Source organism: Aythya ferina, assembly GCF_964211825.1.
Source record: "Aythya ferina genome assembly, chromosome: 8".
Classification (NCBI taxonomy): domain Eukaryota; kingdom Metazoa; phylum Chordata; class Aves; order Anseriformes; family Anatidae; genus Aythya; species Aythya ferina.
Window position 1 is genome coordinate 14,034,611 of NC_140304.1, and position 26,100 is coordinate 14,060,710.

At 37.1% G+C, this 26,100-nt stretch overlaps 1 protein-coding gene across 10 annotated transcripts in view; it reads right to left on the reverse strand.

Moving 5' to 3' along the window:
* Positions 1-26,100, reverse strand: part of RABGAP1L (RAB GTPase activating protein 1 like) — a 248,568-nt gene that overhangs the window by 201,654 nt on the left and 20,814 nt on the right. For 8 of the 10 annotated variants that reach the window (XM_084526909.1, XM_084526912.1, XM_084526910.1 and 5 more), the window contains 9 exons: positions 15,399-15,563; positions 14,569-14,755; positions 13,997-14,207; positions 11,023-11,197; positions 10,054-10,214; positions 9,156-9,266; positions 3,306-3,372; positions 2,372-2,474; positions 600-766 (listed from right to left, as the gene is read on the reverse strand). In XM_084526909.1, the coding sequence (XP_084383035.1) occupies positions 600-766; positions 2,372-2,474; positions 3,306-3,372; positions 9,156-9,266; positions 10,054-10,214; positions 11,023-11,197; positions 13,997-14,207; positions 14,569-14,755; positions 15,399-15,530 (1,314 nt within the window). In that variant the 5' untranslated portion in view covers positions 15,531-15,563. Of the gene's footprint in view, positions 1-599; positions 767-2,371; positions 2,475-3,305; positions 3,373-9,155; positions 9,267-10,053; positions 10,215-11,022; positions 11,198-13,996; positions 14,208-14,568; positions 14,756-15,398; positions 15,564-19,274; positions 19,430-22,001; positions 22,123-26,100 lie in introns of those variants that run through there. The other 2 variants (XM_084526915.1, XM_084526913.1) reach the window with 2 other exon arrangements.

Consider the following 26,100-nt stretch of genomic DNA (forward strand, 5'->3'; position numbering starts at 1 on the left):
TCTACTCAGTAGGTAACTATTGAACAAACGTGACCAGATGAGATGGATGGATATATCATCTCTTAGTGCTTGAGGAAGAAATAAATGCACCCTTCCAAGATACTTTGAAAAAAAAAAAGTAGTAATGGCCTAACTCAAACCACTGCATAAGGTTCCTCTGCCTTTAATTGATTACATCCTTTCAGCCACCTATCTTGGTATTTTGAATCTTAACACCCAGGATTTCCATGTTACGTATTAGTTGATTTTACAGTGAACAATTAATGTCATTTCTTGATTTTTACCAAACAGACTTGTTTTAGATGTCTGTGCCTACATCTGATTATATGAAGTTATAGAGAATTCAATAGACAGATTCAAAATTGTTTAAGCCCACAAAGCCAATGACTTATGACGTATATAATAATTCAGTTTACAAAGGCATCGAACACTTCTATATGCTACTTAACCGTAAGGTATTTAAACATTTCAACAAGTTAAAAAACCCTAAGGTGCAGTGCCATACTAACTTTTGTAAAGGACAAATTAAAACAGACAAAACGAATGCTCCCAGCATCAAATTTTCTTAAAAAAAAAAAAAAAAAAAAAAAAAAAGATACCTGTTTTAGCTTCATATAAAATGTTTCTGTGAAGGTTTTTCTGCTGAAGTACCAGAAGCGTTCATTAGCAGGATACACACGCACAACAGTCTCCAGCAAAAACCGCACTGGTTCTACTACTTCAGTGACAACCATATCCACTGCCACCGTCATGTATACACGCTTATCTAAAACACAAGAAGTCACGTACAGAAAAAGTGTCAAAAATTAAAACAATAAATGACAAACTGTTGTTCAAACTGAAACCATTTTCTATAAATTACTCATTCTATTGCATCTGATTTATTAATCTGATGATAACTCCGATGACTTTTTTTTTTGGAAAAAAAAATATCTGTGCAAACAGATTCAAAGCGTCATGCATGGAAAACAGCATTAGGATACTTTTTATCCATCCCTGTCCCATTCTTTGTGCTTGGCTATCTTCATAGCAGCAGTATGCAATGCTATTTTTTTCCTCATACTTAAGCCTAACTCAAACTTTTTTAAGTAGAGCAGAACACGGGATAAACTGACCAGAAGATGACACAGAAATAGTCCAAGTTTATCTTGCAGGTTTACAAAGCAAGAAAAGGATTGGTGGTTCTGGAAACTTATATCATCACAGAGAAGGTTAGCAATCATCATTTTGTAATACAACTGGTATCTATCATCCAAGAAGCACAGCTTTTTAAAACTAATATTGAGAATCATACATAATGGATCCCCAGGCCCTTTTGTCTTCTCAGACTGTGAGAGACAAAGTTGTGTTTTAGCAGCGGAAAATTTCACTAACCTTGCATATTCTAAAGTGATTGTGCAGGCCTGACAGTGGCATAGCAGTGGGGAGTATGTGAAGCAGATAAGGGGAAGGTCCCACTGTCCCAAAATAAGGAGGATAGCTAAGAAAAACAGGAGGAGCAGTGCAAAATCAGTGAAAACAAAAAGTAACAGGCCCTCTAGTCACAAGAGAAGAAGGAAAGAAAACAAAGGAAAAGGAGAAATTAATGGCTGGTCAAATAAAATTGTACATATAAAGTATAGTAATAAGCATCAAGTAGTTTGTGAACCCGTAGTACTCAGTCAATGAGGAAACAGGAGGAATCAAGCATTAGGTAATAGAGAAGAAAAGGTTATGATACACTTTTGCTGGGCACTCCTGGCTGGCAGGACACCCGCCACTGCAATCGCAAATAAAATAGCTTTACAGAAGACCCTGTCGGAGAAAATTATTGAGGTATTTCTCACAAGACCAAAGAAGCAAGTGGGAATTTCAAAAACAACAAAAGCCACATGCAAACACAAAGTCGTATCTTAAAATGGAAACCATGTCAAGCTTCACAGCAAGTAGTTTCACACAGTAGCCTACACACTACTAGAAATAACGTGATTTGAAAATTGAGCAGCAAGAACACCACCACTAACCGTATATACTTAGATATGCCTTTACACAACTGATACAAACTCTGCCTTGGGACAGGAAACAAACTCCAGGTTTGCAGTCAAACTTCACATCACGTCAGAGAACATCAATTCTAAGGATAAGGAACTATGCTATATATTAAAGCACTTCCATGCATTGCTTCCACCTTCCCAATGCTCTATGATGCTCAATGCTCTATGAACATCACATTTTTATGTCACATACATTTATATACACAAGTTCTGCTTTTAGCCATGGATGCTTGGAACATGGTGGTATATGTAGTCAGACATATACACCATGATTCCCAGGAAAACATGCATACATCAAACTCATGTCACATAAAAAACAAATTTAAGAATTAAACTACCTTTAGGTGTTTCCTCATTAAGTACTAGAAACATTGGTGCATTAGGATTCCATATTCCAGTAATTATGTAAGCCTTCCCATCAGAACTCTTTCCCATGGATTCCTAAAAGTGAAAACATACAGGATTTTACTAGAGTCATGACTGTAGATCAAAGAGACTGGGAGTGGGGAAAACAGTTCTGGGAAGCTCAGAGTAACATTGTGTTCAATCAAGAAAACACAACCTAAATAAAGAATATAATGGATTATAATGGAGCAGATATAATGGATTGAAAAAGGGTATAGGGAAGAGAAAAAAGAAATATTATGTATAATGGAAAAAAAAATATTTTATATAAGAAACTGAAGGCAAGACAGCTTACCAACATACTTTTTAAATATTTATTTTAAAAGACAAGCGACTACTTCAAGTTCTGAACAAGAATTTAAATTCAAATGAAGCAAATAATGGCAAAATTTTCAGAAATGGAAATGTTATTTTTGGAAATATGGAAAATGTATTTTTTTCAGAAAAAAAATAACACCACTTCCTTAATGCCCAAGTGTGTGTGTGTGTATATATATATATATATAAGAAAAAAAAACTCAATTACTTGCTCTATATTTTTAGGCAACGTGCTTAACACAATACAGAAAGCTTGGTTATATGTAATAACCAGCTATCAACTGACCTCATTGTTGTCTCCATCAATTTAACAAAAACAGATGCCACAGGTTTTGAAATTAATTGAAATATTTTGTCCATTACACATACCATCTGTTTCTAGTTCTAAGATATAAAATCCAGGATTTAAGAAAACAGAAGCAAACAAATACAAACAATGGGAGATTTATTTTTGGGGGGTGCTTTTATTTGGTTGTGTTTTTTCTGCTTGTTTTTCATTTGGTTTTTAAATCACCTGTATCTAAGTGGACTATTAGAACTAAGCATTACCATGTCTAGTAAATGCATGTCACTGTTCTTCACGTTTCGTCCAGGGCTTAGTAGCATCCCAAAGCATCTGTGAAGTTTTATTAAAAAAAAATTATCATTTCAAAGATAAAAATACTTTATTGAACATAATGACACAGCTACCCACTGCCTCAAATATAAAAAAAAATCTTTCTTAGTAATTTTTTGCTAGAATTATGGTAATGCTCAGGAAATACCACAACACAGATTACAGAAATGACAATGAAATTATTTTCCAAAATAAAGACAACAGAAATTGGTGTCTAACCTATGAAGAAACAATTATTCTTAAAGACAACTTAAAATATTAGGTTTAAGGATACCAACAATTCATGTACATTATAAAGAGATTGAACAGAAGAAATTCACTCAGTCCCTAGCAAAAATGAATTTAGGAATTATTTTTAAAATTGCTTTCATACAACTAAATGAATGTAACAATTTCACATACTGTATCACTCATAACCTTACTGGTGCAGCATCACCTAGCCTCACAGACCCTTAAAATAAGAATTTGCTCTATTTTTAGACTTTTGTTCTTTTTCTTAAGACCAAAGTTCTGTATTTTGCAGACACAAGGGCTCTTCATGATTGCAACTTATGGCCTTCATCTTTTACATTGTTGACCTCTTGTGACAACACACGTGATTAACGTGATTAGGATGAGATCAAAAACACCATAGCCCTACAACACAGTATTAATCCAGCACAAACAGCTAGGTTTAATTTTGCTCAAATAGATTCTATACCAATCCCACTATCTTCACTGCATGCCAGAAGTGATCTGATAAACCAGAGCAAGTAGGCTCATACCTTCCTCGCACCCTTTCCATTTGCTAAGAGCAAAAATCACCTCCTTAAGTATCCTGGGATAGTTCCATGTGCCAATAACCACTTCTGTATGTATGCCTATTCTCTACTGTCTCCTTCTCTTTAGACAAAAGGTCATGTTTTCTTCTTGGGTTTTAATGGCATTTTAACAACCAGCAGCTATCTCAAGATGTACCTCTTGTTTATTTATACTTACTGATCACATAATAGGAATTGTTATCACAGTATCATAGAATGTTACAAGTTGGAAGGGACCTTGAAAAGTCATCTAGTCCAATCCCCCTGCCGGAGCAGGAACACCTAGATCAGGTCATGCAGGAACGTGTCCAGGCAGGTTTTAAAAGTCTCCAGAGAAGACTCCACAACCCCCCTGGGCAGCCTGTTCTAGCGTTCTGTTACCCTCAGTGTAAAAAAGTTTCTTCTCATATTCAAGCAGAACCTCCTGCGTTCCAGCTTGCACCCATTGCCCCTTGTCCTATCTTTGGGTGTCACCAAGAAGAGCCTGGCTCCATCCTCCTGACACTCACACTTCACGTATTTAAAAACATTGATGAAGTCACCCCTGTCTCCTCTTCTCCAAGCTAAAGAGACCCATCTCCCTCAGCCTTCCCTCGTAAAGGAGATGCCCCACTCCCTTAATCGTCCTCGGGGCTCTGCGCTGGGCTCTCTCAAGCAGTTCTGTGTCCTCGAACCCAAAGCAAGGGGCCCAGAACTGTATGCAATATTCCATACTGTAGCCCTCATAGTGCTTTATTGTTGGCATCCTTCTAAGGAAATCAAGACAACAAGACTTTGAGGAATCCTACCATTACCCGCAATTTAAAATGTGCATACATAAAAGAGTAGGAAGCAGCTTCTGCCTTAAAGAGTTTGCAACCTAAGCAGAAAAGACAAAGGAAGTTTTATGCCCATTTAGCAACTCTATGAGATTACTCCACCACGGAGATAGTAAATAAGCCAGGGTTTTGAATTCCAGAATTCCAGTGGAGTCATTTAAAAGTATCAAAAAAGATTTGTAGTTAAAAGGAAAAAAATGATTTAAATGATTTGTGAACAATCATTTAAACTTTTGAACTTCCTGACTATTGAAAGTACAAATTCAGTTCTGAAGTTTCTGCAAATCACATTTGTATCTCTCCTTTGAGCATACTCCATGATGAATGAAAAATATTGAACCAAATTATGCATTTATAACATAAGGTGCAAGCTGGTTTGCACAGACTTTTTAATGTTAGATCTCAAATAAGAAAAAAAAAAAAAAAACCAACAAAGTAAATAACCTTTCTGGGCAATCTGTTCCAGTGCTCAACTCCCTTCATATTGACAACAACTGGCCTAACTCAGAGGAGTTTCCAGGGAGGTAACTTGTGTCCATTGACTCTAATCCTACCACTCCGCATTCCCAAGAAGAGACTGGCTCCCTCTCCTCTGTACCCCACAAGCTATGGGAAAGCACTATGAGGAGCTCCCACTCCCACCTTCTCTAAGGCTCAACAAAAACTCTTCTGTCATCTGGGCCAGTTATCCAAAGGAAAATTTTGATTTCTCAGCAAGCAGAAATTGTAAGGCATCATTTAAACAGTCATAGGAAAGTAGAGAAGACAGAATAGTTTCACAGCTTTCAGGCAAGAACACTATCATCAACAGAGATAGAATAGCAATTACTGTTTCAATAATGCTATATGAACTGTAAAAGATAGTCTTAACATAAGCTATTATTACACCATCTATTACTTTTGGCCCTAGCACATTTGGATATATGATTTTTGTTTTCTACCTCATTACTTTTATACATTAACTTACATCCATAATGGTATTTTTTCTTACCCATGCTCCTGCACTACAAAAGTCCTAAAAAGTGAAGTGGTAAATGAAATATTAGGCAGCAATGCAGATGTATCTACACAGCCTATGGCAGTGCCATGTAAAACAATGGTAGCTAGGATGCCAGGACTTGTACTTAACCACATGTGCAGACTTCTCTGGAGGACTAATTAGACCAGGCAGAATGTTACAGTAGACCAACTGCACTATTTTTAGTTCCTGAGGTGGAAATAGCTAAGAATAATCTATAACTTATAACAGAGGAGTCACCAGCTTCTGGCACATCTACTAAAGAAAACACTGAGGCTGAGATTCAGATGTAGGCAAAATAACCATGCTTTTCAAAGGCAACAGCTCACAGATCCCAGCTCTTGCTGTGCTTCTCTCAGAGGCACACAAAAATTCTGGCGTGTGCCAGCCAAAATGTTTGAGAAATATGCTTCTAAAAGACTGAGTCGGCAACAAGCAACCCCTGCCTCTCACAGAAATAGGTACTTACGATGACTGGTGACATCCTGCTACAGGAAGAGTCAGGGCTTCTCTTTGAAGTTCAAAAGACTAAACTGAGTTTAACTGAACTAAAGGAGCTCAAGACCTCTGCTTGCAGAGGAGCTTGATTTTACACAAACAGTTGTCACTGTGCTCAGCCGCCAATTTCAGAAGTGAAAATGACAGCTACGAACATCACCTTCAGAAGAATGATAACAACCTACCACACACCTCAGTTTCAGAAAGACCTGTAAAGACCATGGGCTTCAGTCCTGCCATTTCTGAGCTGTGGCTTTTCTGCACTTAGAGCTGGCTATCAAGTGACTACACACAGGTACACTACTCTGTTTAAACTCAGCTAGTTTCTACACCTGTAAAAAGAAAAAGAATTTAAGCTATTCCTCACTAATATAGATTTTCATTTGTATAAATACAAATGCTACCCACCAATAAAGCCAGTGGTATTACATTAACATGATAACATGATCTATGAGTTTCCAGTAACACTCAGCAAACAGCCAATATTCTGCATATCACTTCTAAGGACATCAAGTCTAGACCTTAACCTAAGGAATATCTGTATAACTTGCAAGTAACTCTCCTGTATGAATGGTAGCACAGTATATTTAAACACCACTATTTTAAAACCAACAGAGTCAGTTCTAGAACTTCTCCAAATAAAAGGCTGTTCACTCTCAAAAAAAAAAAAAAAAAAAATCAACTCTTAAAGCCCCCTAATTAGTAACTAGAATTTTCTTCCTGAACCCCATAAACAGAGACTTGATATCCCACACTGGGGGAACGAACCAATGCAGTGCCACCATGACTCAAACCTGGGAGACAGGAGTGAACGTTGCTTCTTCACCTGCTCCAACCAAGATAAAAATAGGCAAGCTCCACAGGGCTTGTTCAAGAACAGGCCACAAAGGTAGGAAGGGACAGAGTATCTTGGCTGTGGGTAACCTGTGCTATCCAACCCAGCCAGGGGCCCAGCCTGAACGCCAGGAAGTGGCATCAGCAGAGGTTCTGCCAGTGGTATCAGGTTGATTTTCTGAGACTGCCAATAAAGATTCTGGAACTCTTTAGACCAGAGAACATATTTCTTTAGCAACCTCCTTTTTGCATTATAATTTCACTTAAAAATATTTCCGAGACTTTTGGTGTTCTCTTAGGCAAGCTCAATTGATCTTTTACACCAGTTTTATTGTATTATTATATAGTGTAACACACACATATATATTATGCTCCAAGAGTATATAAAATGACTTACAAGCTTGTGTGTGTCATATCTATTACACGACTTTTATCAGCAAGTTTGTGGTGATAAAAATAACATCTAAATTGAGTCGTTCTAAATAACACCAAAATAAACGTTCAATTCTAATGAAGGTAGTTTTAGGAGAAAAACAAAAAAAAAGCAGACTCCTCAAGGTCCCCCACAAAGAAAATTATGTATAGAGATTCAATGTTATTCAGAAATGCTTAAAATAGTTCATCAGTCGTGAACTGAAATTTCAAGCCAACATTATTTAAATTAAAAATTTAATCCTATTGAAAATAGATTGTTTAAACTGATGAATAGCAAAAGCACAGTTTTACAATAGAAAAGCATTATCGTTAAAAATCTCTGCTCTATATCCCTCGTCTAAATGTTTTGTTTCATTTTTGAAAAAAATACCTTGAAAGCACACAGATCAATCAGGTTTTATGAGTTGTTGTTGTTTTGTTTTTTTTTTGATACTCCTGTTATCCTGAATTCCCTTTTCAATAAACTCGAATTCTCCTATTGTTACTTTTATGATAAGATTGCCATCTGGTGGCATTTGCTCTTTTTAAAAATAGAGATATCAAGAAGGAATTTTCTAATTTAAGCTAATACAATACCCACTATCGTAGCAGCAAGTGTCTACTGTTAACGAACCCATTAACTAATTGTTATTCTTCACGTGCATGGTCTGCTTCTTGTGCAAATGTCTTGCACAAAGATCAAATTATTCATTCTAAAAGAGTTCCCCTCATTTAATTTCCAGTAAATATAATATTTACTTTATTATAACTTTACTAATAACTTTACTAAATAACATGGATTATCAACCAGTCCCAAGATCTTCACCACTACTTAAAGATAAACATTAGAAACATACTTTTAAAAAAACAAACTACAATGAAATCCTACTGGTCTTGGAAGATTCCAACAAGAGATTGCTTCTAACCACTGGATTGAGTCCAAATTTGTACTATTCTAGTACATTGATCTAATGGAAAAATATTCTCCAGAGTTTAACATAGCCCAGACAATCTAATTTGGTCACTTTCTCTAAACAGTGAGATGCTGATAATACAGCCTTACAATAAACGTGTGTTTCTGCTTTACTTAAGAACAACAAAAAGTAAAATCAAAAGCATTTGAATGCCATAAGTATCCTAATAGCACATTCAAAAAATACATTTAAAATGCAAAAAGAGAAGTTTGACTATTACATACTATGTTTCCAAGACATCTTGTTTCCATCTTAACAATCACACAAATTACTTCAAGAGAACTTTGAAACTGAACTGTGCACCTAGAAATTAATTATATTATTCAATAATACTATGCTACTGTTGTTTTTCTTTCTTTTTCCAGGGAAAAGTAGATTAAATACTTTCCTCACAAAAACTTAATCCGCATTATCTTATTACTCTTACCTTTCAATGGCCAGTTCTTTGTTCGAGAGTTGTTGAACTGTAATAACCACTTTCTTCTCAATTCCCTGTTTAAGTTTGAAATACAATTTATCTCTATCCTTTGGTACTGGGCTAAAAGAATAATAATAAAGAAGCTCCTTTAGTACAGATAGAGAAGATTAACTGTTAAATACAGAAGAGACAGTAGTAACCAACTTAAATGGTAAGTTAATTTGAGAGAACCTCTCATAATACAATCATAAATTAATAAACAGCCACTGAAGTTTGACTTTGGTTCGTATGTAGCATCGTAACTGCCCACAGGATTTATCAGGCCCACATAGCCAATAATTCATGGGGTATTTTGTGTTTTGAAATAATAGCAAGTATAATACATATGAAGCAAAAAATAAAGAGGACATTTTCACATCATCAACTCTCTCGTCCATTCCAAAATTTATGTAATTAACTGTTAAGCAAAAATGATTTTGTTCCCCTGTAATGCTCAGAGTAGTTTACAATTTTCCAAACTTACAATGAATTTGGAATTAGTTAGCTTACAAAAATCTCAATTAAAAGAGTACTAACTTTTATTTATTCAGAAAAACTGTTTTAACAGAAGTTTGTACAGACTTCCTGTCTTTTCCATATGCACAGATGTATCTTGAGCATCTCTACCAAAAAATGTCTTAAGAAGAAGCTAATTTGAAAAATGGATGCTGATTTTTTAACCTTTATATAGAAAACGTGGGGAAAAAAAAAAAAGTAAAAAAAAAAAGTAAAAACAGAGCAACAGCTTTCTACTTATAGCAAGTCTACTAATGGAAAGAAGTCAAATGAGTTTCACCGCAACATAGGAGTTGTGAATTTTGCAAGCATGCATGATTCAGAACAATTTCTACTTTTCCATTCAGCTTACCTAAAATTTCCTTTTCCATCATCTTCTTTGACTTCTAAGGAAACACTGAAAGTGTACACATCACTATCTGGAGTGGGAAGAACGAAGTCCTTAACATGATCAGATGCTTGTTTGGAAGAACGTTTGAATGCTGTTGAAAAGCTATATAAAATTCGGCTGACCTGCAGAAAAGCAAAAGAAATAGTGGTATTATAAAAAGACACAGTATATTTTAATGTGGTATTATGATATGTTATCTTAAGGAACAAATCCCAATATACAACAGTTTCTGAAGTCAATCCCAAATTCAGTCAATTCTAGAATTACTGTCACTTGCCTTTTATACCAAAGAAAAACAAAAAACAACAAAAACAATACAAAAAACACCACCAATCACATCTGGTGTTTAATAGCCAAGCAAATTCAATAGTAATATTACCTATTTCTATTCATATCATATTCACTTCTGCTGTAATACTCAGTAAGTTAATACACATTACAAGATTGGGAATGCAAACCATTAGAGGACGCTTAACAATTTATATTTCAAGTAATGCATTTGAAAATACATCTCACAGCTTGCTCATGCAAACATTAAAAAATAAGATTCTTCTTTTCTATCCTTTATTTTTCTACCCTAGAAAATCCTTCTCTCAAGCTATCATGCAATTCTTGCTAAAATAAATAGGGCAACCATAGTACTGTAAGATGATTCTTTGTAAATCTCAAAGATCTACACTATAAAATGAGTCTGAAACCTACCCAAATGATGCCTGAAAAACAAAATACCTTAAATCTAGGCTTTCTAGAGTATAACTTTTAATTTTTATTAATATTCACATATGACCACCTGCACGTTCTGTAAAATCCATTACATGTTAATATCCATGTATTTTTCACGGCTATATATAAGTTTCCACATCAAGAATAACTTTTTCAGATATGCCTTCCATCCTTTATATGAGTCACTATAGAGCACTTAATACTCACTGCCTCTTTAATCTCACAGGAGAAAACATGAATCTGGAACTCCTCTGTTCCACAACTGCTTTCAGTGAATGCAAAACAGTCACTCTCTGAAGTTCCAGTTTGTCCACGCACACAAAACAACACCTTATAGATCGGAAAAGAAGCTATCTCCACATTGCTCGATTGATCTATTATTCTGTTGAGAGAAGGAACAGGGAAGATCAAGTAAAAAGGTCAGTAAAACAGACATACCTAAAAGATTTTCCTGCAATTAAAAAAATATCTAAACTGTAATTACTATTAAATTCAAGCATACAAGATGCAGAGTAGGTACAGGTATGTCAGGTTCCAGCTTTAAGAGAGAAATATTTTGGGTTTTAAAACAAATTAAGCCCCTATTACACTCCGTAAGACAAATATAGTACCTCTATCTCATGCAATAATACTGACCACCATTGCTCTGCAATCATTTATGAGAAACAAAAGCAGAAATGTAGAAACCACCACAGCTGTGAAAACATAATTTGCATACAAAGACCAAAGAAAAATCCATTTAAGGAAGCATTGTTTATGCAGAACATGTAAAACTATTTATCTTAGTAAACAATTCCTGCAGTGTTAAGTGATCATGAATCACAACAGCTTTAAAAACACCAAAAATGTAAAATCCAGTCTGCCGTGAACATCTGAATTTATTATACTGCCCTACCCTTTGAGCTAATTAGGTATTTATAGAAAATTAATAATTTATATGTATTTGTCAAACAGGCTTGTGCTCAAAAACAAAAACCATTTCCAGTGGAATTAGGCTTTTCACCCTCCTCATCTTTGTAATCTCAGAAAACTTCAGTGGACCCATACATCTATGACAAATATAGTAACTCCCTTGAAATACTTCCAAGGTGACACTTTTTTTTTAAAAAAAACAAAAACAAAAAAAGAGGTTTATCATACTAGAAAACAACCTTAGCACTGAAAAAAAATAATCAATGTAAATGAAAGTTTCGTGTTTGCTTCTCTAAAAGAAAAAAAAACTGCAAGAAAATTGCATTAACAACTATGAAAATAAATGCAGAAAACAAATGATAATAAGAAAAGATCACAGCAACAACACTCTGTATGTAGGTCCATCAAGAAGAAATTGCTGTGTAATGCTCTGGCTTATCAGTATGCTGGCTGCAGATCTAATCACACTCTCAGGCAGGATAACTTCTGCTTCAGCAGCACCAGAAGGGTATACATGCCTTCCCATCCAGTCCTTCCCTCTAACTGCTACTTACACTGCTCTAAGGGCTCACACAAAGCTTTAAACTCATTTCAAACTCCTAAAACAATCCAAAGAGTATTTGAGAAACTTTAAAGAGAACAGTGTGCTCACAATGGACAACTGCACAATGAATTTCAAGCACTAACAGAGCAACACAGACTTCCTCTGTCTCCTCACTCTTTATGCATATGCACATTCACACCAAGGCTGACTAAGCATTAGTTACATGAACAGAATCCCAAGTCAAAAACAATAAAGAAGTATTCTTCCAATGGCAAGAAAAGCCCAGAGAGGATTCAGCATACTGTAATACTGGAGCAACATGTGACATAGAACTTCAGATAAGTTGCCAGGTATTAGGAATGGAAACACTCGAAAATGGCACTGGTGTCACTTGAACTTCGATGGAGCATATTATACCACACACGGGTTCAACTTTACAGTTCTGCACAGATTCTTATGCTGTCTTTACCTTACAGGTGGCCTTCTACAATTAAAGATAAAAGAAACCTGTTTTTACTTGCAAGAAAACAACCTTCTTGAATGGCCACACAGCATCTGTGAAAATAAGTACAGCAAACCTAACTTCTAACGCCCATGTGACAGCTGCCATACTTAAAGCATGCAGTGCAATTTCCTAATTCAAATGAAGTATTGCCATAACCTCAAATCCTCAAATGAAATCTTAAATCGAGTTCAAAGACCAAAATGGAAGAAAATAATTTATATGCCTAAAGCTCTCTCTGTCTAGGGAAGATTATAGTCAACACAGTTTTCACAAGAAGATGAAGAAAGAAGGTCAAGAAGCTCAGACATTTAATTTATCAAGAAACTAAGGACAAGAGTTAAATTAGACCAAGAACCCATGTCTCTTACCAGAGGAAGACAGGAAATGAAGGAAATCTAACCAGATTCTTTAGAAATCTCAACTTCAGAGTTAAAATAAATAAGTAAAAACCCCTGAATATTAAGATGCTCCCTATTTCTGGATGTGGGGCCGCTGCAGATAAAACCTTTATTGTATTCTGATTAACAGGACATTTTCATCACTAATTAAAAGATCCTTCTCACAGGAAACAAAAAAATGTTTTCTACTATCTGGAGATAATCGACGCATGCATTGTGAGACAGGCACAGGTGAGACCTCGCTTTACCATAGCTATGTCTTGAAGTAGAGTCTAACATCTCAATCCCTCAAGAAGAATGAAAGAATAAATCAAACTCCCTCAGCTAACCCAAGACCTGCAGGACTACCACTACCTCAACGTATTTACCTTGCAGGTGATTACACAATAGAAAAAAATGGGAGAAAACAGGCATTATCAGCTCTCCCTTTCCAAAATACCAGTAATCGTTGAACAAGATGCTTATGTGGCTCTACAGCTAACAAGTGGGCAGTTACTGATAATTAGTACAGAGAATTTGACCCTCAGAGTAATCCCACACTGAAAAGATCCAGCTTCACATTTCATTTTCATGATTCATTGGTTTGAAAAGGCTGAAATCAACCTTCATAGGCTTTAGGGAAAATAACCACAAAGCAGCGAATGGGTTCACAAATGCAGCGCTTCCACAGATAAATCGCTTCCCTTTCAAAGACAAAGTTTTCCACTGTAGCGTACAAGAATCCTAGCCCCAAATCCAACAACTCTACTTCCCCACGTGAGCGACAAAGAACTCGTCTTTTACACGTCTGTGCAAGTAACAAAAGGAACATTTGTACATTACCTTACAGAGCCTTCTGGAACATTTGGAACATAAAGCGTTACGGGTAAAGGGGCCTGACATGAGTATTTCATGTTTGCCATGGCACGTAGAGCTTCTGGCTCGTTCCGAGGGGCAGACACCTTCATGCAACCTAAATAAGTCAGTTTGTTAAACAATACACTGTCCTCTTCCAGGGGTTCAGTAGGAGAAGATGGCCTTGGTGCAGACACTTCTGAAAATGAAGAAAACATTTGTTTGTTTGTTTGTTTTTTAACTATTTGGTTTTATTTTTCACGTATGGTTTTCTGAATAAGTTTAAGAGCAAAATCTCCAGTTGCTTCTGAGAAGCATGGGAGTAAGAAGTCCAACTCCAACAGTAAGAAATCCACTCAGCAGCTTAATATTAATATTGACCAAAACTGAATAGCAAGGGGTATTGATCCAAGCACGATCTGTACAGGCTATTCTCCAGAACAGTTACCAAATGAAGTTCCAGAAAGCATTATATTCGTTTTAACTTCAAACTTTAAAGGAAAGAACTGCCATATATGATTGGGAACAGGATATAAGATGAGGAAGCATTTTGTCAATACCTGTAGCAGAAGGGTCTAAAACAAGGTGCAAAGATGGCTGATTTGTTTGATCTGCTGACCCATTTCCAGCTGCCTGGCTGCAGGCATCACTGGAACCTTCTTGGAGAGCATTGTTCTGGTCTTTTTCAGAATCCCTCAGTATCTCTTCCATTGCCTTCTCCAGCTGATCATCTCCATTCGAAAATACCTGTAAGTAGAAGGGTATGACAGTTTTTATAGCTACTTGTAGTTTGACTATTACATTTTACAATCTTTACAATCTGGGAAAACAAGTAACCTGGCCACAGCTGCATTCTTCCTCCTGAGTCACACAACACACCAGAAGTGGAGCCAGCTACTTCCATTCTATTTTCACCTGGCAGACTGCTACACTACCCACTCACCAGTCAAAATTGGCAATAAGTTTCTAGTTTCAGAGGACACTAATGTATACCTCAAAGCTTAGTACTAAATTGCACTGAAACCAAAGATCTCAGAATCAAGAAAATTAAATCAAATATAATCCAGTGTATCCTCCCATTATGTACACTGCACATATTCACACTGCTAGTCCAACAACCATCTAAAACCTACAGACACCTCTTCAATTAACGGGTTTGTGTGCTTAGATTCTCCATTCAAAGAATATAACAGACTTTGTTGCAGATTTTTCCATATAGAAAAATCTTATAGAAATCTTATAGAATCTTCTCTTATAGAAAAATCTTATTTTCTTAGCCATATCCAATCCATTTCAATTGTTTCATCAATTGTCCCACACCTACAAGGGGTGCAAGTATATGGAAACAGCAGGAATCTTAATACTTATTTAAAATAAAGCAGTAGTAAACCTTTAGCTGAGGTTTTTCATCTTTTCCAGAGTCCTCAGACTGCTGATTAACCAGGACAAAATCTTCATTAATTAACGAGGATACAGTTTCAGGAATTCTACTGGCTTTACTAAATGATGTTTTGACTTCCATCTCAGGTCAGTAGTCTTCTCCTGCCAAAATAACCTAAAGAAGAAGGAAAATGTTAAGGAATGAGTTTCCAAGCTGTAAATAATATGATAATAGTTGTAATAGGAAGTTTCTGTACGATAATATCATACTTAAAGTCACACAAATTCATTATAATGTGCTTGATGACATTTCTCAAACTGATTTCATTGATATACAAGTTCATTTTTAATAGGAAGTGTGATTTTTAGGGTGTCTAATTAAAAATTCTATGATTCAACAGCAGAAACTGTTATCTATGTGTATGGGTAACACAAAAACAAGCCTACTTTGGAGCTTACACTTCTGTTTATAATCCTCCAGAGCCTGCTCCCTCTATCTCCCAAATTCCCACCTTTTTCCTTTCTCCCTCATAAAGATCTGTTTCTTAACTAGAGTGGCATACAGGTTATGTGAAGATGCAGATAATCTGATGACTCGTTTTCCAGAAATTATGTATCAAAGTGTATACTATACAAATTAAAACATATTTAACAGGCTATTATGTTAGTTGTTTTTTCATTATTATATCTACTGATGAAGTCAAAGATGATACTAAACCACAATCACATCCTTCTCAGCAAGTTTCTCTGAAATTGTCTACAATAGAGTTAATTCTGTTACTTGCACAAACAAAGCAAAGAAATAGACCTGTAAATACTTGAACAAGTTTTCTCCTGTCCACAAAGGGGAAAAAAATAACAAAAAATAGCAATTTATTGGTATTTCTTTACATAGCAAGTTCATTAAAAAACAAAAGCAAAACAAACACAAAAGCCCTGCACAATCAAGACCAATACCAGAACTTCAGAATGTCGACAGCTACTGTAGGTATCCAACACAAAGAAATCATCACCTACATCAATTCAGAACATCTTTCCTGGTCCCTTAGGGAACAACATCCTAGAATGAAGAACACTGGACAATACATGCTATTTTCAAAATAAAGTATATCTGTGATTTTTTTCTCTTTAAAATGTGTGTGTGTATATATATATATATATATATATATATATATATATACACACACAAATATACATACACACACGCATATAATTACTTTTTTTTTCCCCAGATACTTTTGATAAATAGCAGATACCTGCAGACATGGTATGCTTCCATATCAATTTCCTGAAAAATCCTAGTCTGGCTAAGCACTGGGCATTGGTGTGCGTAAGCCACAGAGTTCTGAAGGATCACTTAGAGCAGTGGGGGACAAAAACTGCTCCCTACTGCCATATTTGCAAGGCCGAACACAATTTTTACCTTGATGTAGAGACCTAAAACACTGCTTGGGCCCTGCCTCCTTCTGAGCTACAGTTTCAAAACAAGAACTGATCACGAAAAGAACGCAAATTTAGGTCTACCTAGAGGGAACTACAAAAACATCACTTAAGAAAAGCCATGAAAGCCCTCTTCCTTTCTCAGCAAGCGTTATTTAAACCTGCTAGCTACAAGAAGCAGTTCAGTAATTTGGAATCAAAAGACAAACGTGGGAACTACGCTTTCAATACAAAAATATTTTGTATCACTTTTGAAACCACAGTCAATATGCTTTTGGTCTTTTAAAGACTTGGTTTGTCAAAACCATGTACACACAGCTCCACCAAAATATTTTCCCTCTCCCTAACGCAGTCACAATTTTACCTTTCAAGGCAGCGAGGGCATTATACCCAGAAGTCTCAGAGCAACTAAAGAACTCAAATTCTTCAAATAACTAACTTGTATTATAGCACAAAAATTTGCTAGGAGACTCACGTTAGAAAAAGGCCACCAAACAATGGCTAAAATACTGAGAGAGAGATTAGAAATTTGGATCAGCGGTGAGTCGAACTCACAAGCAGGAATTTTTTGCAGACAAATGATGTAAGGTGAGCTCTGCCCAAGCCTCAGTAATGGATTCACCACTGCTGTCAGTTTTGTTTCAGTGTTTTGAAGTATCTTTGCTTTAAAGGTCTTTCTGGCAAGAGACAAAACCAAATCTATATATACGACACTGAGTACATTATGAGCAGTTTATTAACCCCATCTAGTTGCTTTTTAACAAATGTAATCTTGGAAAAATGTTACTGAAGAACCTATCTATTATTTGCAATACAGAGCCAGTCCAACTGAAAATGAGTATTAATTTCAAAGCCAATCCTCAATACAATAGCAGAACGTCACTTTATGGAATTCTTTGAAGGCGATGAAAAAACAAATACAGGTAAAGCCAGAGAAAATGATAACAAAACAAGGAAGGCATACTGAGGTTTTTTCTTGCCTTATGTGGATAAAGATAGTTTAAGGGAAGTCCTACTTCCTAAATAAGGAAGACGAAGGAAGTATTATAAACAGCAGATGACTGCAGGGAGTTTCTAATTCTGTGCAAATTTGCTAAAAGCATACCATTCGCATTCTTGCAATTACATTCAATTTGCAAAGCACTTAATGTATTTTAGAGCATAGTTCAAGCTTGAACCACCACACTGAGTGCAGACACATACCTTTTTCCAGACACAGCTATACTAGCTGAATAAATTACCACCCCGACCTTTTCATTCCAACCTACTCCAAGCTGCCATCAGCATTATTCACCCAATGCTCTTTACCCCAACTCAGTTAAAACCCCGGCAGTCTCCACTTGACAGCCAAAGATGAATGCGCACAGGTCAGCCGTTCAGGAGGTGAGTTCCTTGACCAGAAGAATGCTTCTCTACACTCCTCATCCCACACAAGCACAGTTACAAGTCTACAAACCACACAGGTCTTCTGCTAAGACCACCTCTTGATGCCCATGACAGACATCATGCCAGGTGACAAATTAAAAATAATGGAAACTATGGAAAACGTGGATATTATAAGGATGAACATCTCACTGTGAACAGATTGCTCGTTTCCTCCCCCTTTCAAGTCACATGCCATTCAGAAAGCAAAAGCTTTCCATACAATATTGCATGACCAATCTGTGATCAAAAATAACTTTTAATGCCTGAAAATATACCAAGAATCGTGATCAAGTTGTACTCAAAATTAAACCATTTTACTTAAGTTCATGAGCGTTTAATAATTTGACTAGGGGTCTCAAGAAGATTACTGAGATTTATAGCATTTTAAGAAGTAAGCTACATAGAGGGAAAACGATGTTTGTTTATTTTTTCCACATCATAAATACACGGGTTCTAATACTTCAGCTAAGCACTTTTGAAGAAAAGCAATGAAGAGAATAAAAACCTCATTTGAATGAATCAAGGTTATTTGGGGAACAGAAGGAATAGAACACCTGAGAGGGTTTTTTATACTGTATTAACAAGAAAAAAGGCAAACGACTTCTGGACATCAGTAGATCATTATGTTATTTCCCTTTCTTCATTAGCTTCACCCCATATTAAGGACTTTCAGTCCTTAGTCATTGCAGAGTTATAAACCTGAACTCCCCTTTTCCTTACAAAAGTCAAAAAACAAATGACAGTATCACAAGTAGGCATATGCAAAGAACAGGCCCCCTACTAAACTCAGAAATATTTTTTTTTATTTATTATTGTTGATTGCATTAATCAGAACGTATAGACGGCTATACAGCCTACAGTCCTGTTCAGTTTATTCCCTGAAATTACGAGCAGATGATCCTGGAGCTGAAGGCCCTCTCAGAATACTCAGTGAAAGAGGTTTAGCATTTGCATTCAGTTACTGCTCAAACTGCACTTGACACTCAGGGACAGGAAAGCCCATAGAAGCAATACACCTCACCTGCTTTTGCATGAAGTCCAGTGGCTTTGTTTAAGCTGCTAATGCAGTTTCAAATGGTGTGAATACACCTTCGGGTCTGGCAACAGCACTCGAAGGATAAAAACCACAGGCTAGACGGTCACTACCCAAACCAGCAGGAGGAAGAGTCAGAAGCGCTCGTCCAACAATGCCTTCAAAAAGATGACAATAAATTGTGCTTTCAAAGTTCTCTTGACAGTAATACTGGAAGTATGTACTACTACCGCAAGGAAGTAATTTCTACAAAAGAAGTATCTTGAGCAGTCACATTCTTTCCTGTAGAGAAGATAATTCTTCCTCCACACTGATGAGCAATACCACAAAGAAAACAATTCAGAAACTCAGCAACAATTACTCAGGAAGAAATTATCCCAAAACTCTGCTAAATAAAGCAACTGTATGATGAAACGACTGCAATTCTAAAAGAGGAACAATCTCAGAAAGGGCTTTCTGACAAACAGCTTTTCAAAACAAAATATATTGGACATAGAAAGTAATCAGATTTACCTAAAAGAGGGGGGCGGGGGGGGAAGAACTTCCTCTGCAAAATATTTTAAGTTCTAATGGTACTATGACAACCGAAGAAAAGCTGTTGCTTTTCTCCATGAGCTTTACACCGCTCATTTTGTCTTTCTGTACTTCAGTTCCCAACGCCTTGCTTATGCAAAGTCCTAGACAAAAGCTAAGCCACTCCTGTTGGACTACGAGTGTTTTGTGGCCAGAGACCAGAACCCACTGCATATGCGTACAGTGCTAAGCGTTAGAAGGCCCAAACCTAGGAGCTTCTCTGCTTCATTCCAGTAAGGCACCATGGGTTCATCGCGACTGCCAAAGCCAGCCTCGGTGGCAGAAGAGCAAGAGAAGCTGAAGAACAGCAGCTCTGGAGGACTCATGTCTTCCACAGGAAAGAGAGAATCAAAGGAAGGGTCAGCGACTTTCCAGAAGGGACTTGCTTTGCAGACCTGACTAAATTCAGAAAGTTCCTCAGACTGGTCCCCATTAGCAAATGCCAACTTTAACAGGAACTAATCTTCTGAAGAAGTTACCTGACATTTTTGTGTTTACTTTCAGTTCACGTTCGAGTATTTCAAAGTTACTGCTGATGTTCACTGTAGGTTTGGCCTATATTTCATTTTCTTTCAGTATTACATTCAACATACCAGTAAACAAATCCTACTTCTTTTCAGAACTGATATTCTTCAAGGGACTCTGTGGGAGCTTTCCGAATTGGAAAGTCTCATAAAACTATGCAGTGATTCACCTTCTGCTAACAGATGTTTGAAGTGCAAATGTACACCGAGAAGCGTAACTTGTTCCCTTTTTGAGCCACACAATGCAACGCACGTGTGCGAAAAGAGCATTTAGCCAACTTCACTTGAAAGCACAGATGTGACTTAGAGTTGCAGTTTGCTGAAGTGGTGGGCATTATATTTTAATTTGCTGCTAAGGAAGCTGGAAACCAGACAGACGTGGACAGTCCCACACACACACACACACAAATAACCGAGTATCTTTACCATTACTTTGTATTTTAAGCAGCATGTCAAAACACTGCTACCAGAAGTCTCACCCAGTGAGGTAGCTACCACTAGAGAGGCATACCTTCTTCAGAAAGCCAACAAACACTTCACAAAGCTTTAGCTTTTCAATGCTTTTTCACTCAAAGACTGAATAGCTTTCTAAAATTCCTTACTACATTGTACGTTTAAGCAGCGCAGCTAACCATCTCCCACAAAATCCTTTTCTTTCCTATTGACCAAGTGCATGCATATGCAGCTGAAAACTCTATGTTTCATAAAACCAGTGTATAAATCTCACCAAAATCAACAGCACTGTAATTTTACTCTTAATGCCAAATTCTCTCTGTGTAATGTTCTTATAAGAAGCTAAGTCCCTATGTTCACACTACTACTGGTCCATGATCCATCAATTGTTTCCCAAAATCCTAGTTCTGGCTGTGAAAGGCACTGTAAAGAACATCTGGAAAAAACAAAATTAGCATTTACTTGGCTTACCAATACTGTTTCCTGAAATTAAAATCAACCTAACACAAAGAGATTGCTGCTGCATAAAACATTAAAACATATTATATTAAAATATTAATACGTATAGATATGTATATGTATAAAAGCATCTTCTAATTTCCATTAAAGCAATGTTAAGAGCTCAAAACAACAACAGGAAAAAAAACAACCACACACACACACAAGAAAAGGAAAGAAAAATCAACCATATAACTGAAAAGTAACCACAGAGCTTATTTTGGCAACACTGCCTCCTCTGTGAAAGCAAACTCCTATTTAATACACAACAGCAAATAATGAGGCTGTTCACAGACAGCAGACTGTTTTGAGTTGTTGTACCGGGTGCCTAGATACAGAGAAACAAGAGGCCTAGATACAGACTGGTCTTATGTCAATTTTGTAGCCAAGGAATAACTCTTAAAGGAAGACAGAAACAAAAGAAAACTACATAAACAAGAAAATGTATATTTTCCTTCAAAAGCATACTGCACACAGATCTTACAAAATAAATTTTAGCACAACCTTTTAAACAGATCCCATTTTGAATGCCATGCTCTTTATTCTAAAGGAGAGAAACTGCTTTGCTGAGCTGAAACCGGATTATGCATAAGCCACTGAACCACTCAAAGATTGCAGAGATGAATAGTTTGGGAGTCATTCTGGGAAAACTGCTGGTCTTATTCACCTTAACTCTAAGATGACCAGGGTGAAGAACCCTTCCAGAACGATGGTAGGCATGTGCTTGGTATATCAGCGGAGTGTGACTCAGGCAAGGAAGCAGCTGACATTTACAGCCCAGCAGAGAAGGGCCATCTCTTCTCTTCAGCAGAGATCAGCCACCGCTGCAAATCAAAGGCAAGAGGGAAGATGAGGAGCAGATGTAAAACAAACCCAATCCACCAATCCAAACCCCCTACAATTTAGGGGCAGAGGGCAGGGTATCATAAATGCTAGATGAAAGATCAGTCCAGGTGAATGAAAAAACATCAGGTAAGCTGCTAGCCACACAGGTAGCCGCCAGTAAGCTGGATACTTTCATTTGCACAAACTCCACAAACCAAGAAAAAAGCATTGCAGTGAACAAGCTACACACTAGACAAAACAGAGTTACAAATAAGGTTGAGGGGGGTGTTTTTAGGAAGAGAGAAACAATTATTCAGGCCTAAGATTTGTCCACACGCACAAGTGAGTGGCAGGAGAAAGGAGCTAACAAACAGACAACACCAGCATACCTGCTTCTTACTGACACATACTACTTTATGCTGTTTACAAGTATAACCAGTAGCAGCTAATCCAATTAGTATTGAACCAATTTAAAGATTGTTTTAATATTTTGCCAATTAAAAGCAAAGCTATTGTCCTCTCTATCCACCTTTCAAAATATACACTTCAGAAATAAGTGTAAATATGGCAGCTTCCACTACCCTACAGAGGTTATTCTTTTTGTGTCTTATGGCAGAAACACACACAAATACAGTAAATCTGCACATCAAGTGTTCTGGTACCCAGGCTTACTCGGTAGCCTCCCAGGATTTCAGACAACTTGCTTAAGCACAGCAGCTCGTTGTACCTCAAGGACAGAGCAACCAACGTAAATGAGCCCTGAAGTATTTCTTCACACTGCTTCCCTGCCATCAGCTAAGCACTAACACTTGGCTTCTTGGGCCGGTAAGTCATTTCTTACTTTGGAAATATAAGGTAGCAGCAAAGAGTGCCCGATTTTTCTCAGCTGCAGTCTGCCTGGGCAGCACGTCCGTTTCCTCTGTTCTTGATTGCGAGATGATGCTTCCAGGCAGCATTCAAACTGAACCCAAGCACTAGCTAATTTACTAAACCATATGGCCACTCACTCCAAAAATCTCATGACCTATATTCCAGAGGGTGGCAGTAGCATAGGACAACCAGTGTTTTAAAAGGGTGTTAATGTTTTATTCCCTAATAGTAAAAATAACAGCATCAGTTCAATTTAGCCTATGGGACAACCTCTCTCCATTAAATACACTGAAAGTTTTAACCAGGTATTTTCTCCACAAGCTATTATTTCCAAATTAAAGAAAAAAAAAAAAAAAAAGACACACCATGATGTAATGCAAAGCAGACCATATGGAAGAGCAGGCTGATCTAAGGCAGTAGAGATCCTGGGTGCCAATCTTTCCCCGTGCCAAACGAGTGCCTTATGAAGTGTCTCTTCCAGACACCTCGATTCACTGCCTGCCTCCTGAGCTAGTACACCCCTTGTTCCTCAGAGGAATCTGTGCCATACATTACAATTGTGATCTTAAGTTTGCAGAATAAATTTGGGGAATATTAAGTTTCACAGATTCAAGATGAAATTACAGTGTTTTGTTCACAACCCCAGGAACTACCTTTGTGCTCTCTGACCACAGGAAGTGAGATTCCCACTTCTCAGATGCTGTTAAACTGCAGCTGGTCAAACGCTACCACCGCAGGCTGAACAAATGATACTTCCTAGCCTATTTTAATGTTATTTTCCTTAGTCTTGTGTCTTTCGTTCTAGCAGATGTCACAGCAATCATAAGCTGTAAATGAGCAGCCACTCCAGACTTCTTTTTTTTCAACACTACTCATTTATGGATTTTCCAAAATGGCAAGACCTATGAGTTTTAGTTAGACAGCCACCAAAAGTTCTCCTGCTTTTGCAGCAAGACTGTCCAGTCTCAACAGTGCACCCAAAAATAGATAAGAAAAACATTTTCTTTATAACATAAAGCAAAACAAAGCTTCCCATTAAAAACAAATACTTTCTACAGAAGTAACACACTTAAAATCTTTTAGAATCCAAGCTAAGATCTTAAATCATCACTTGAAAAATAAAATATTTAGATAGAGCATGAAAAGATGGAGACAACAGTTCTTTTAAGGGCTGAGACTAACTGAAAGTGAAACCTCCTGAAAGTCAGGTTAACTGCTTCACATTGGGAAACCTGACTGTAGTAAGTACATAACGGTGTACACAACTAAAAGCTACAGTACGTGGCTTTAACTATTGCCTCCCTTAGTCCTGTGCATGTTGAACTGTAGAGGTGTAAACAGTATTTAGTTTTGATTTGACCAGTAAATTCTTAATACCTCTGCATGCCAGAAGTCATCTGCTGATATCCCACATTCCCTGGGCAAGTTTTTATAACGATATTCTGCGACGCCGCTCTAGTACTAGTTTCAAAGGTCATGACAGGTTTTAGAAGAATTAAGAAAATGAAAGTGGTTCTCTCCCAGAAAAACAGACTTCACTGGTAAGAACAGGGCACTACGTAACCAGATACACCTGGTACTAATAAACTGCTCTGTCCATCTAATCACATAATAATAACAATAAATTTCTATTTCTGCTTTTTCCATGTTAAGTCTGAAGGATCAATACAATTTGCTCATGTCATCAATCAAGATGAGAAGAAAGTGGTTTGGTCTCAACATGCAGGTCACTTCATATTTTCCAAAGTCCCCAAACTCTTTTAGAAACTGGTAAGAGGCGCACATGAAACTTTCTGAAAGACACATGCCAAGGAATACCACATACCTTCCTTGACTAAAACAAAGCATTATGTATTTATTAAGAACTGTGCATTCTTTGGGAAGATTTTGGTTGTATGATCTTTTTAACTAAACAAACCCATTCCAAAAAATCCTGAGCCAAAAAGATGCAGTTGGATTGGTTTTGGCTGTTGTTTTGTTTGTTTTTTAAAAAACACAGTCTCAATTTCTCAAAGGCTAAGTTAACTTCCCCCCAAAAAAGCATGCTGTGCTGTGGGTTTCAGCACAATCTATGCGTGGTTGTCATTAAACATAGATATAAAACTCACTATCGATATTTACATACTAACTACTCCAATTAAACATTTTTACTTCACGAAACAAGAGGAGGGTATTACAGTCAACTAATGCAAAATATAAAATTCACAGAACTACTAATGACAGAAGTTCACCTTCTAATAATTACACAAGGATTTACTTTCCATAACAGCATTTCCAACATGCTACCTTGAGCACCACTATGGGAACATCCCATTATCAAGCCCCTAAGCTCAGGACAAGGCAGCAAAATGGCAGACATTCAGCTGAGAGACTGCAGGAGTGCAACAGGTAATGAGGGGGGGCCCACAATAACCTCAAAGCCGGCGTTACAATGGATAAAGCTGACACCACCAGGAAAAAGCTGGAGTGAAGTGCCTAACTGACGCCTCACTGTTTTGGTGCTGAAATTTATACTCCACATTATCATTTGGATTTTTAAATCCTGCTATACTGCCAAGAACAACAGAGTCAAAATTAGAAAGGAGCCACAGCCATGAACCTCTCAGATGCATCCCAGCAATACACTTTTAAAGTTTCGACACAATCAACTCTTACAACTCGTATTCACCTACCCAACGAAAGGACAGTAATTATTCTGATACCCATAAACTCGTTTAGCAGGACATGCTGTAGGACATAATCATAGGGATCACTCATTTCCTTTCACACTCACAAAAGCCATTAATCCATGGGACAAGCAAACAATTTACAATGCAAGGAATCCAAACCCCAAACACAAAGTGCAACCTAGATGAGCTCCAGCATTCTGCCACGCGTTCAAGTCGAACTTCAGTCTTCAACAAACCCAACAAAGTGTTCAAGCTCTGTGAGCAGGGAACAAAAATTCACCTGTTCGCAAGTCCCAGCAAAGCAGATGGTATTCACTGCACTCCTACAGAGTGTAAGAACGGAACATTACTGCGGCGCTTCCTGGGAGTTTCGTAGAAAATATATAAAATAACGCAGCTGCT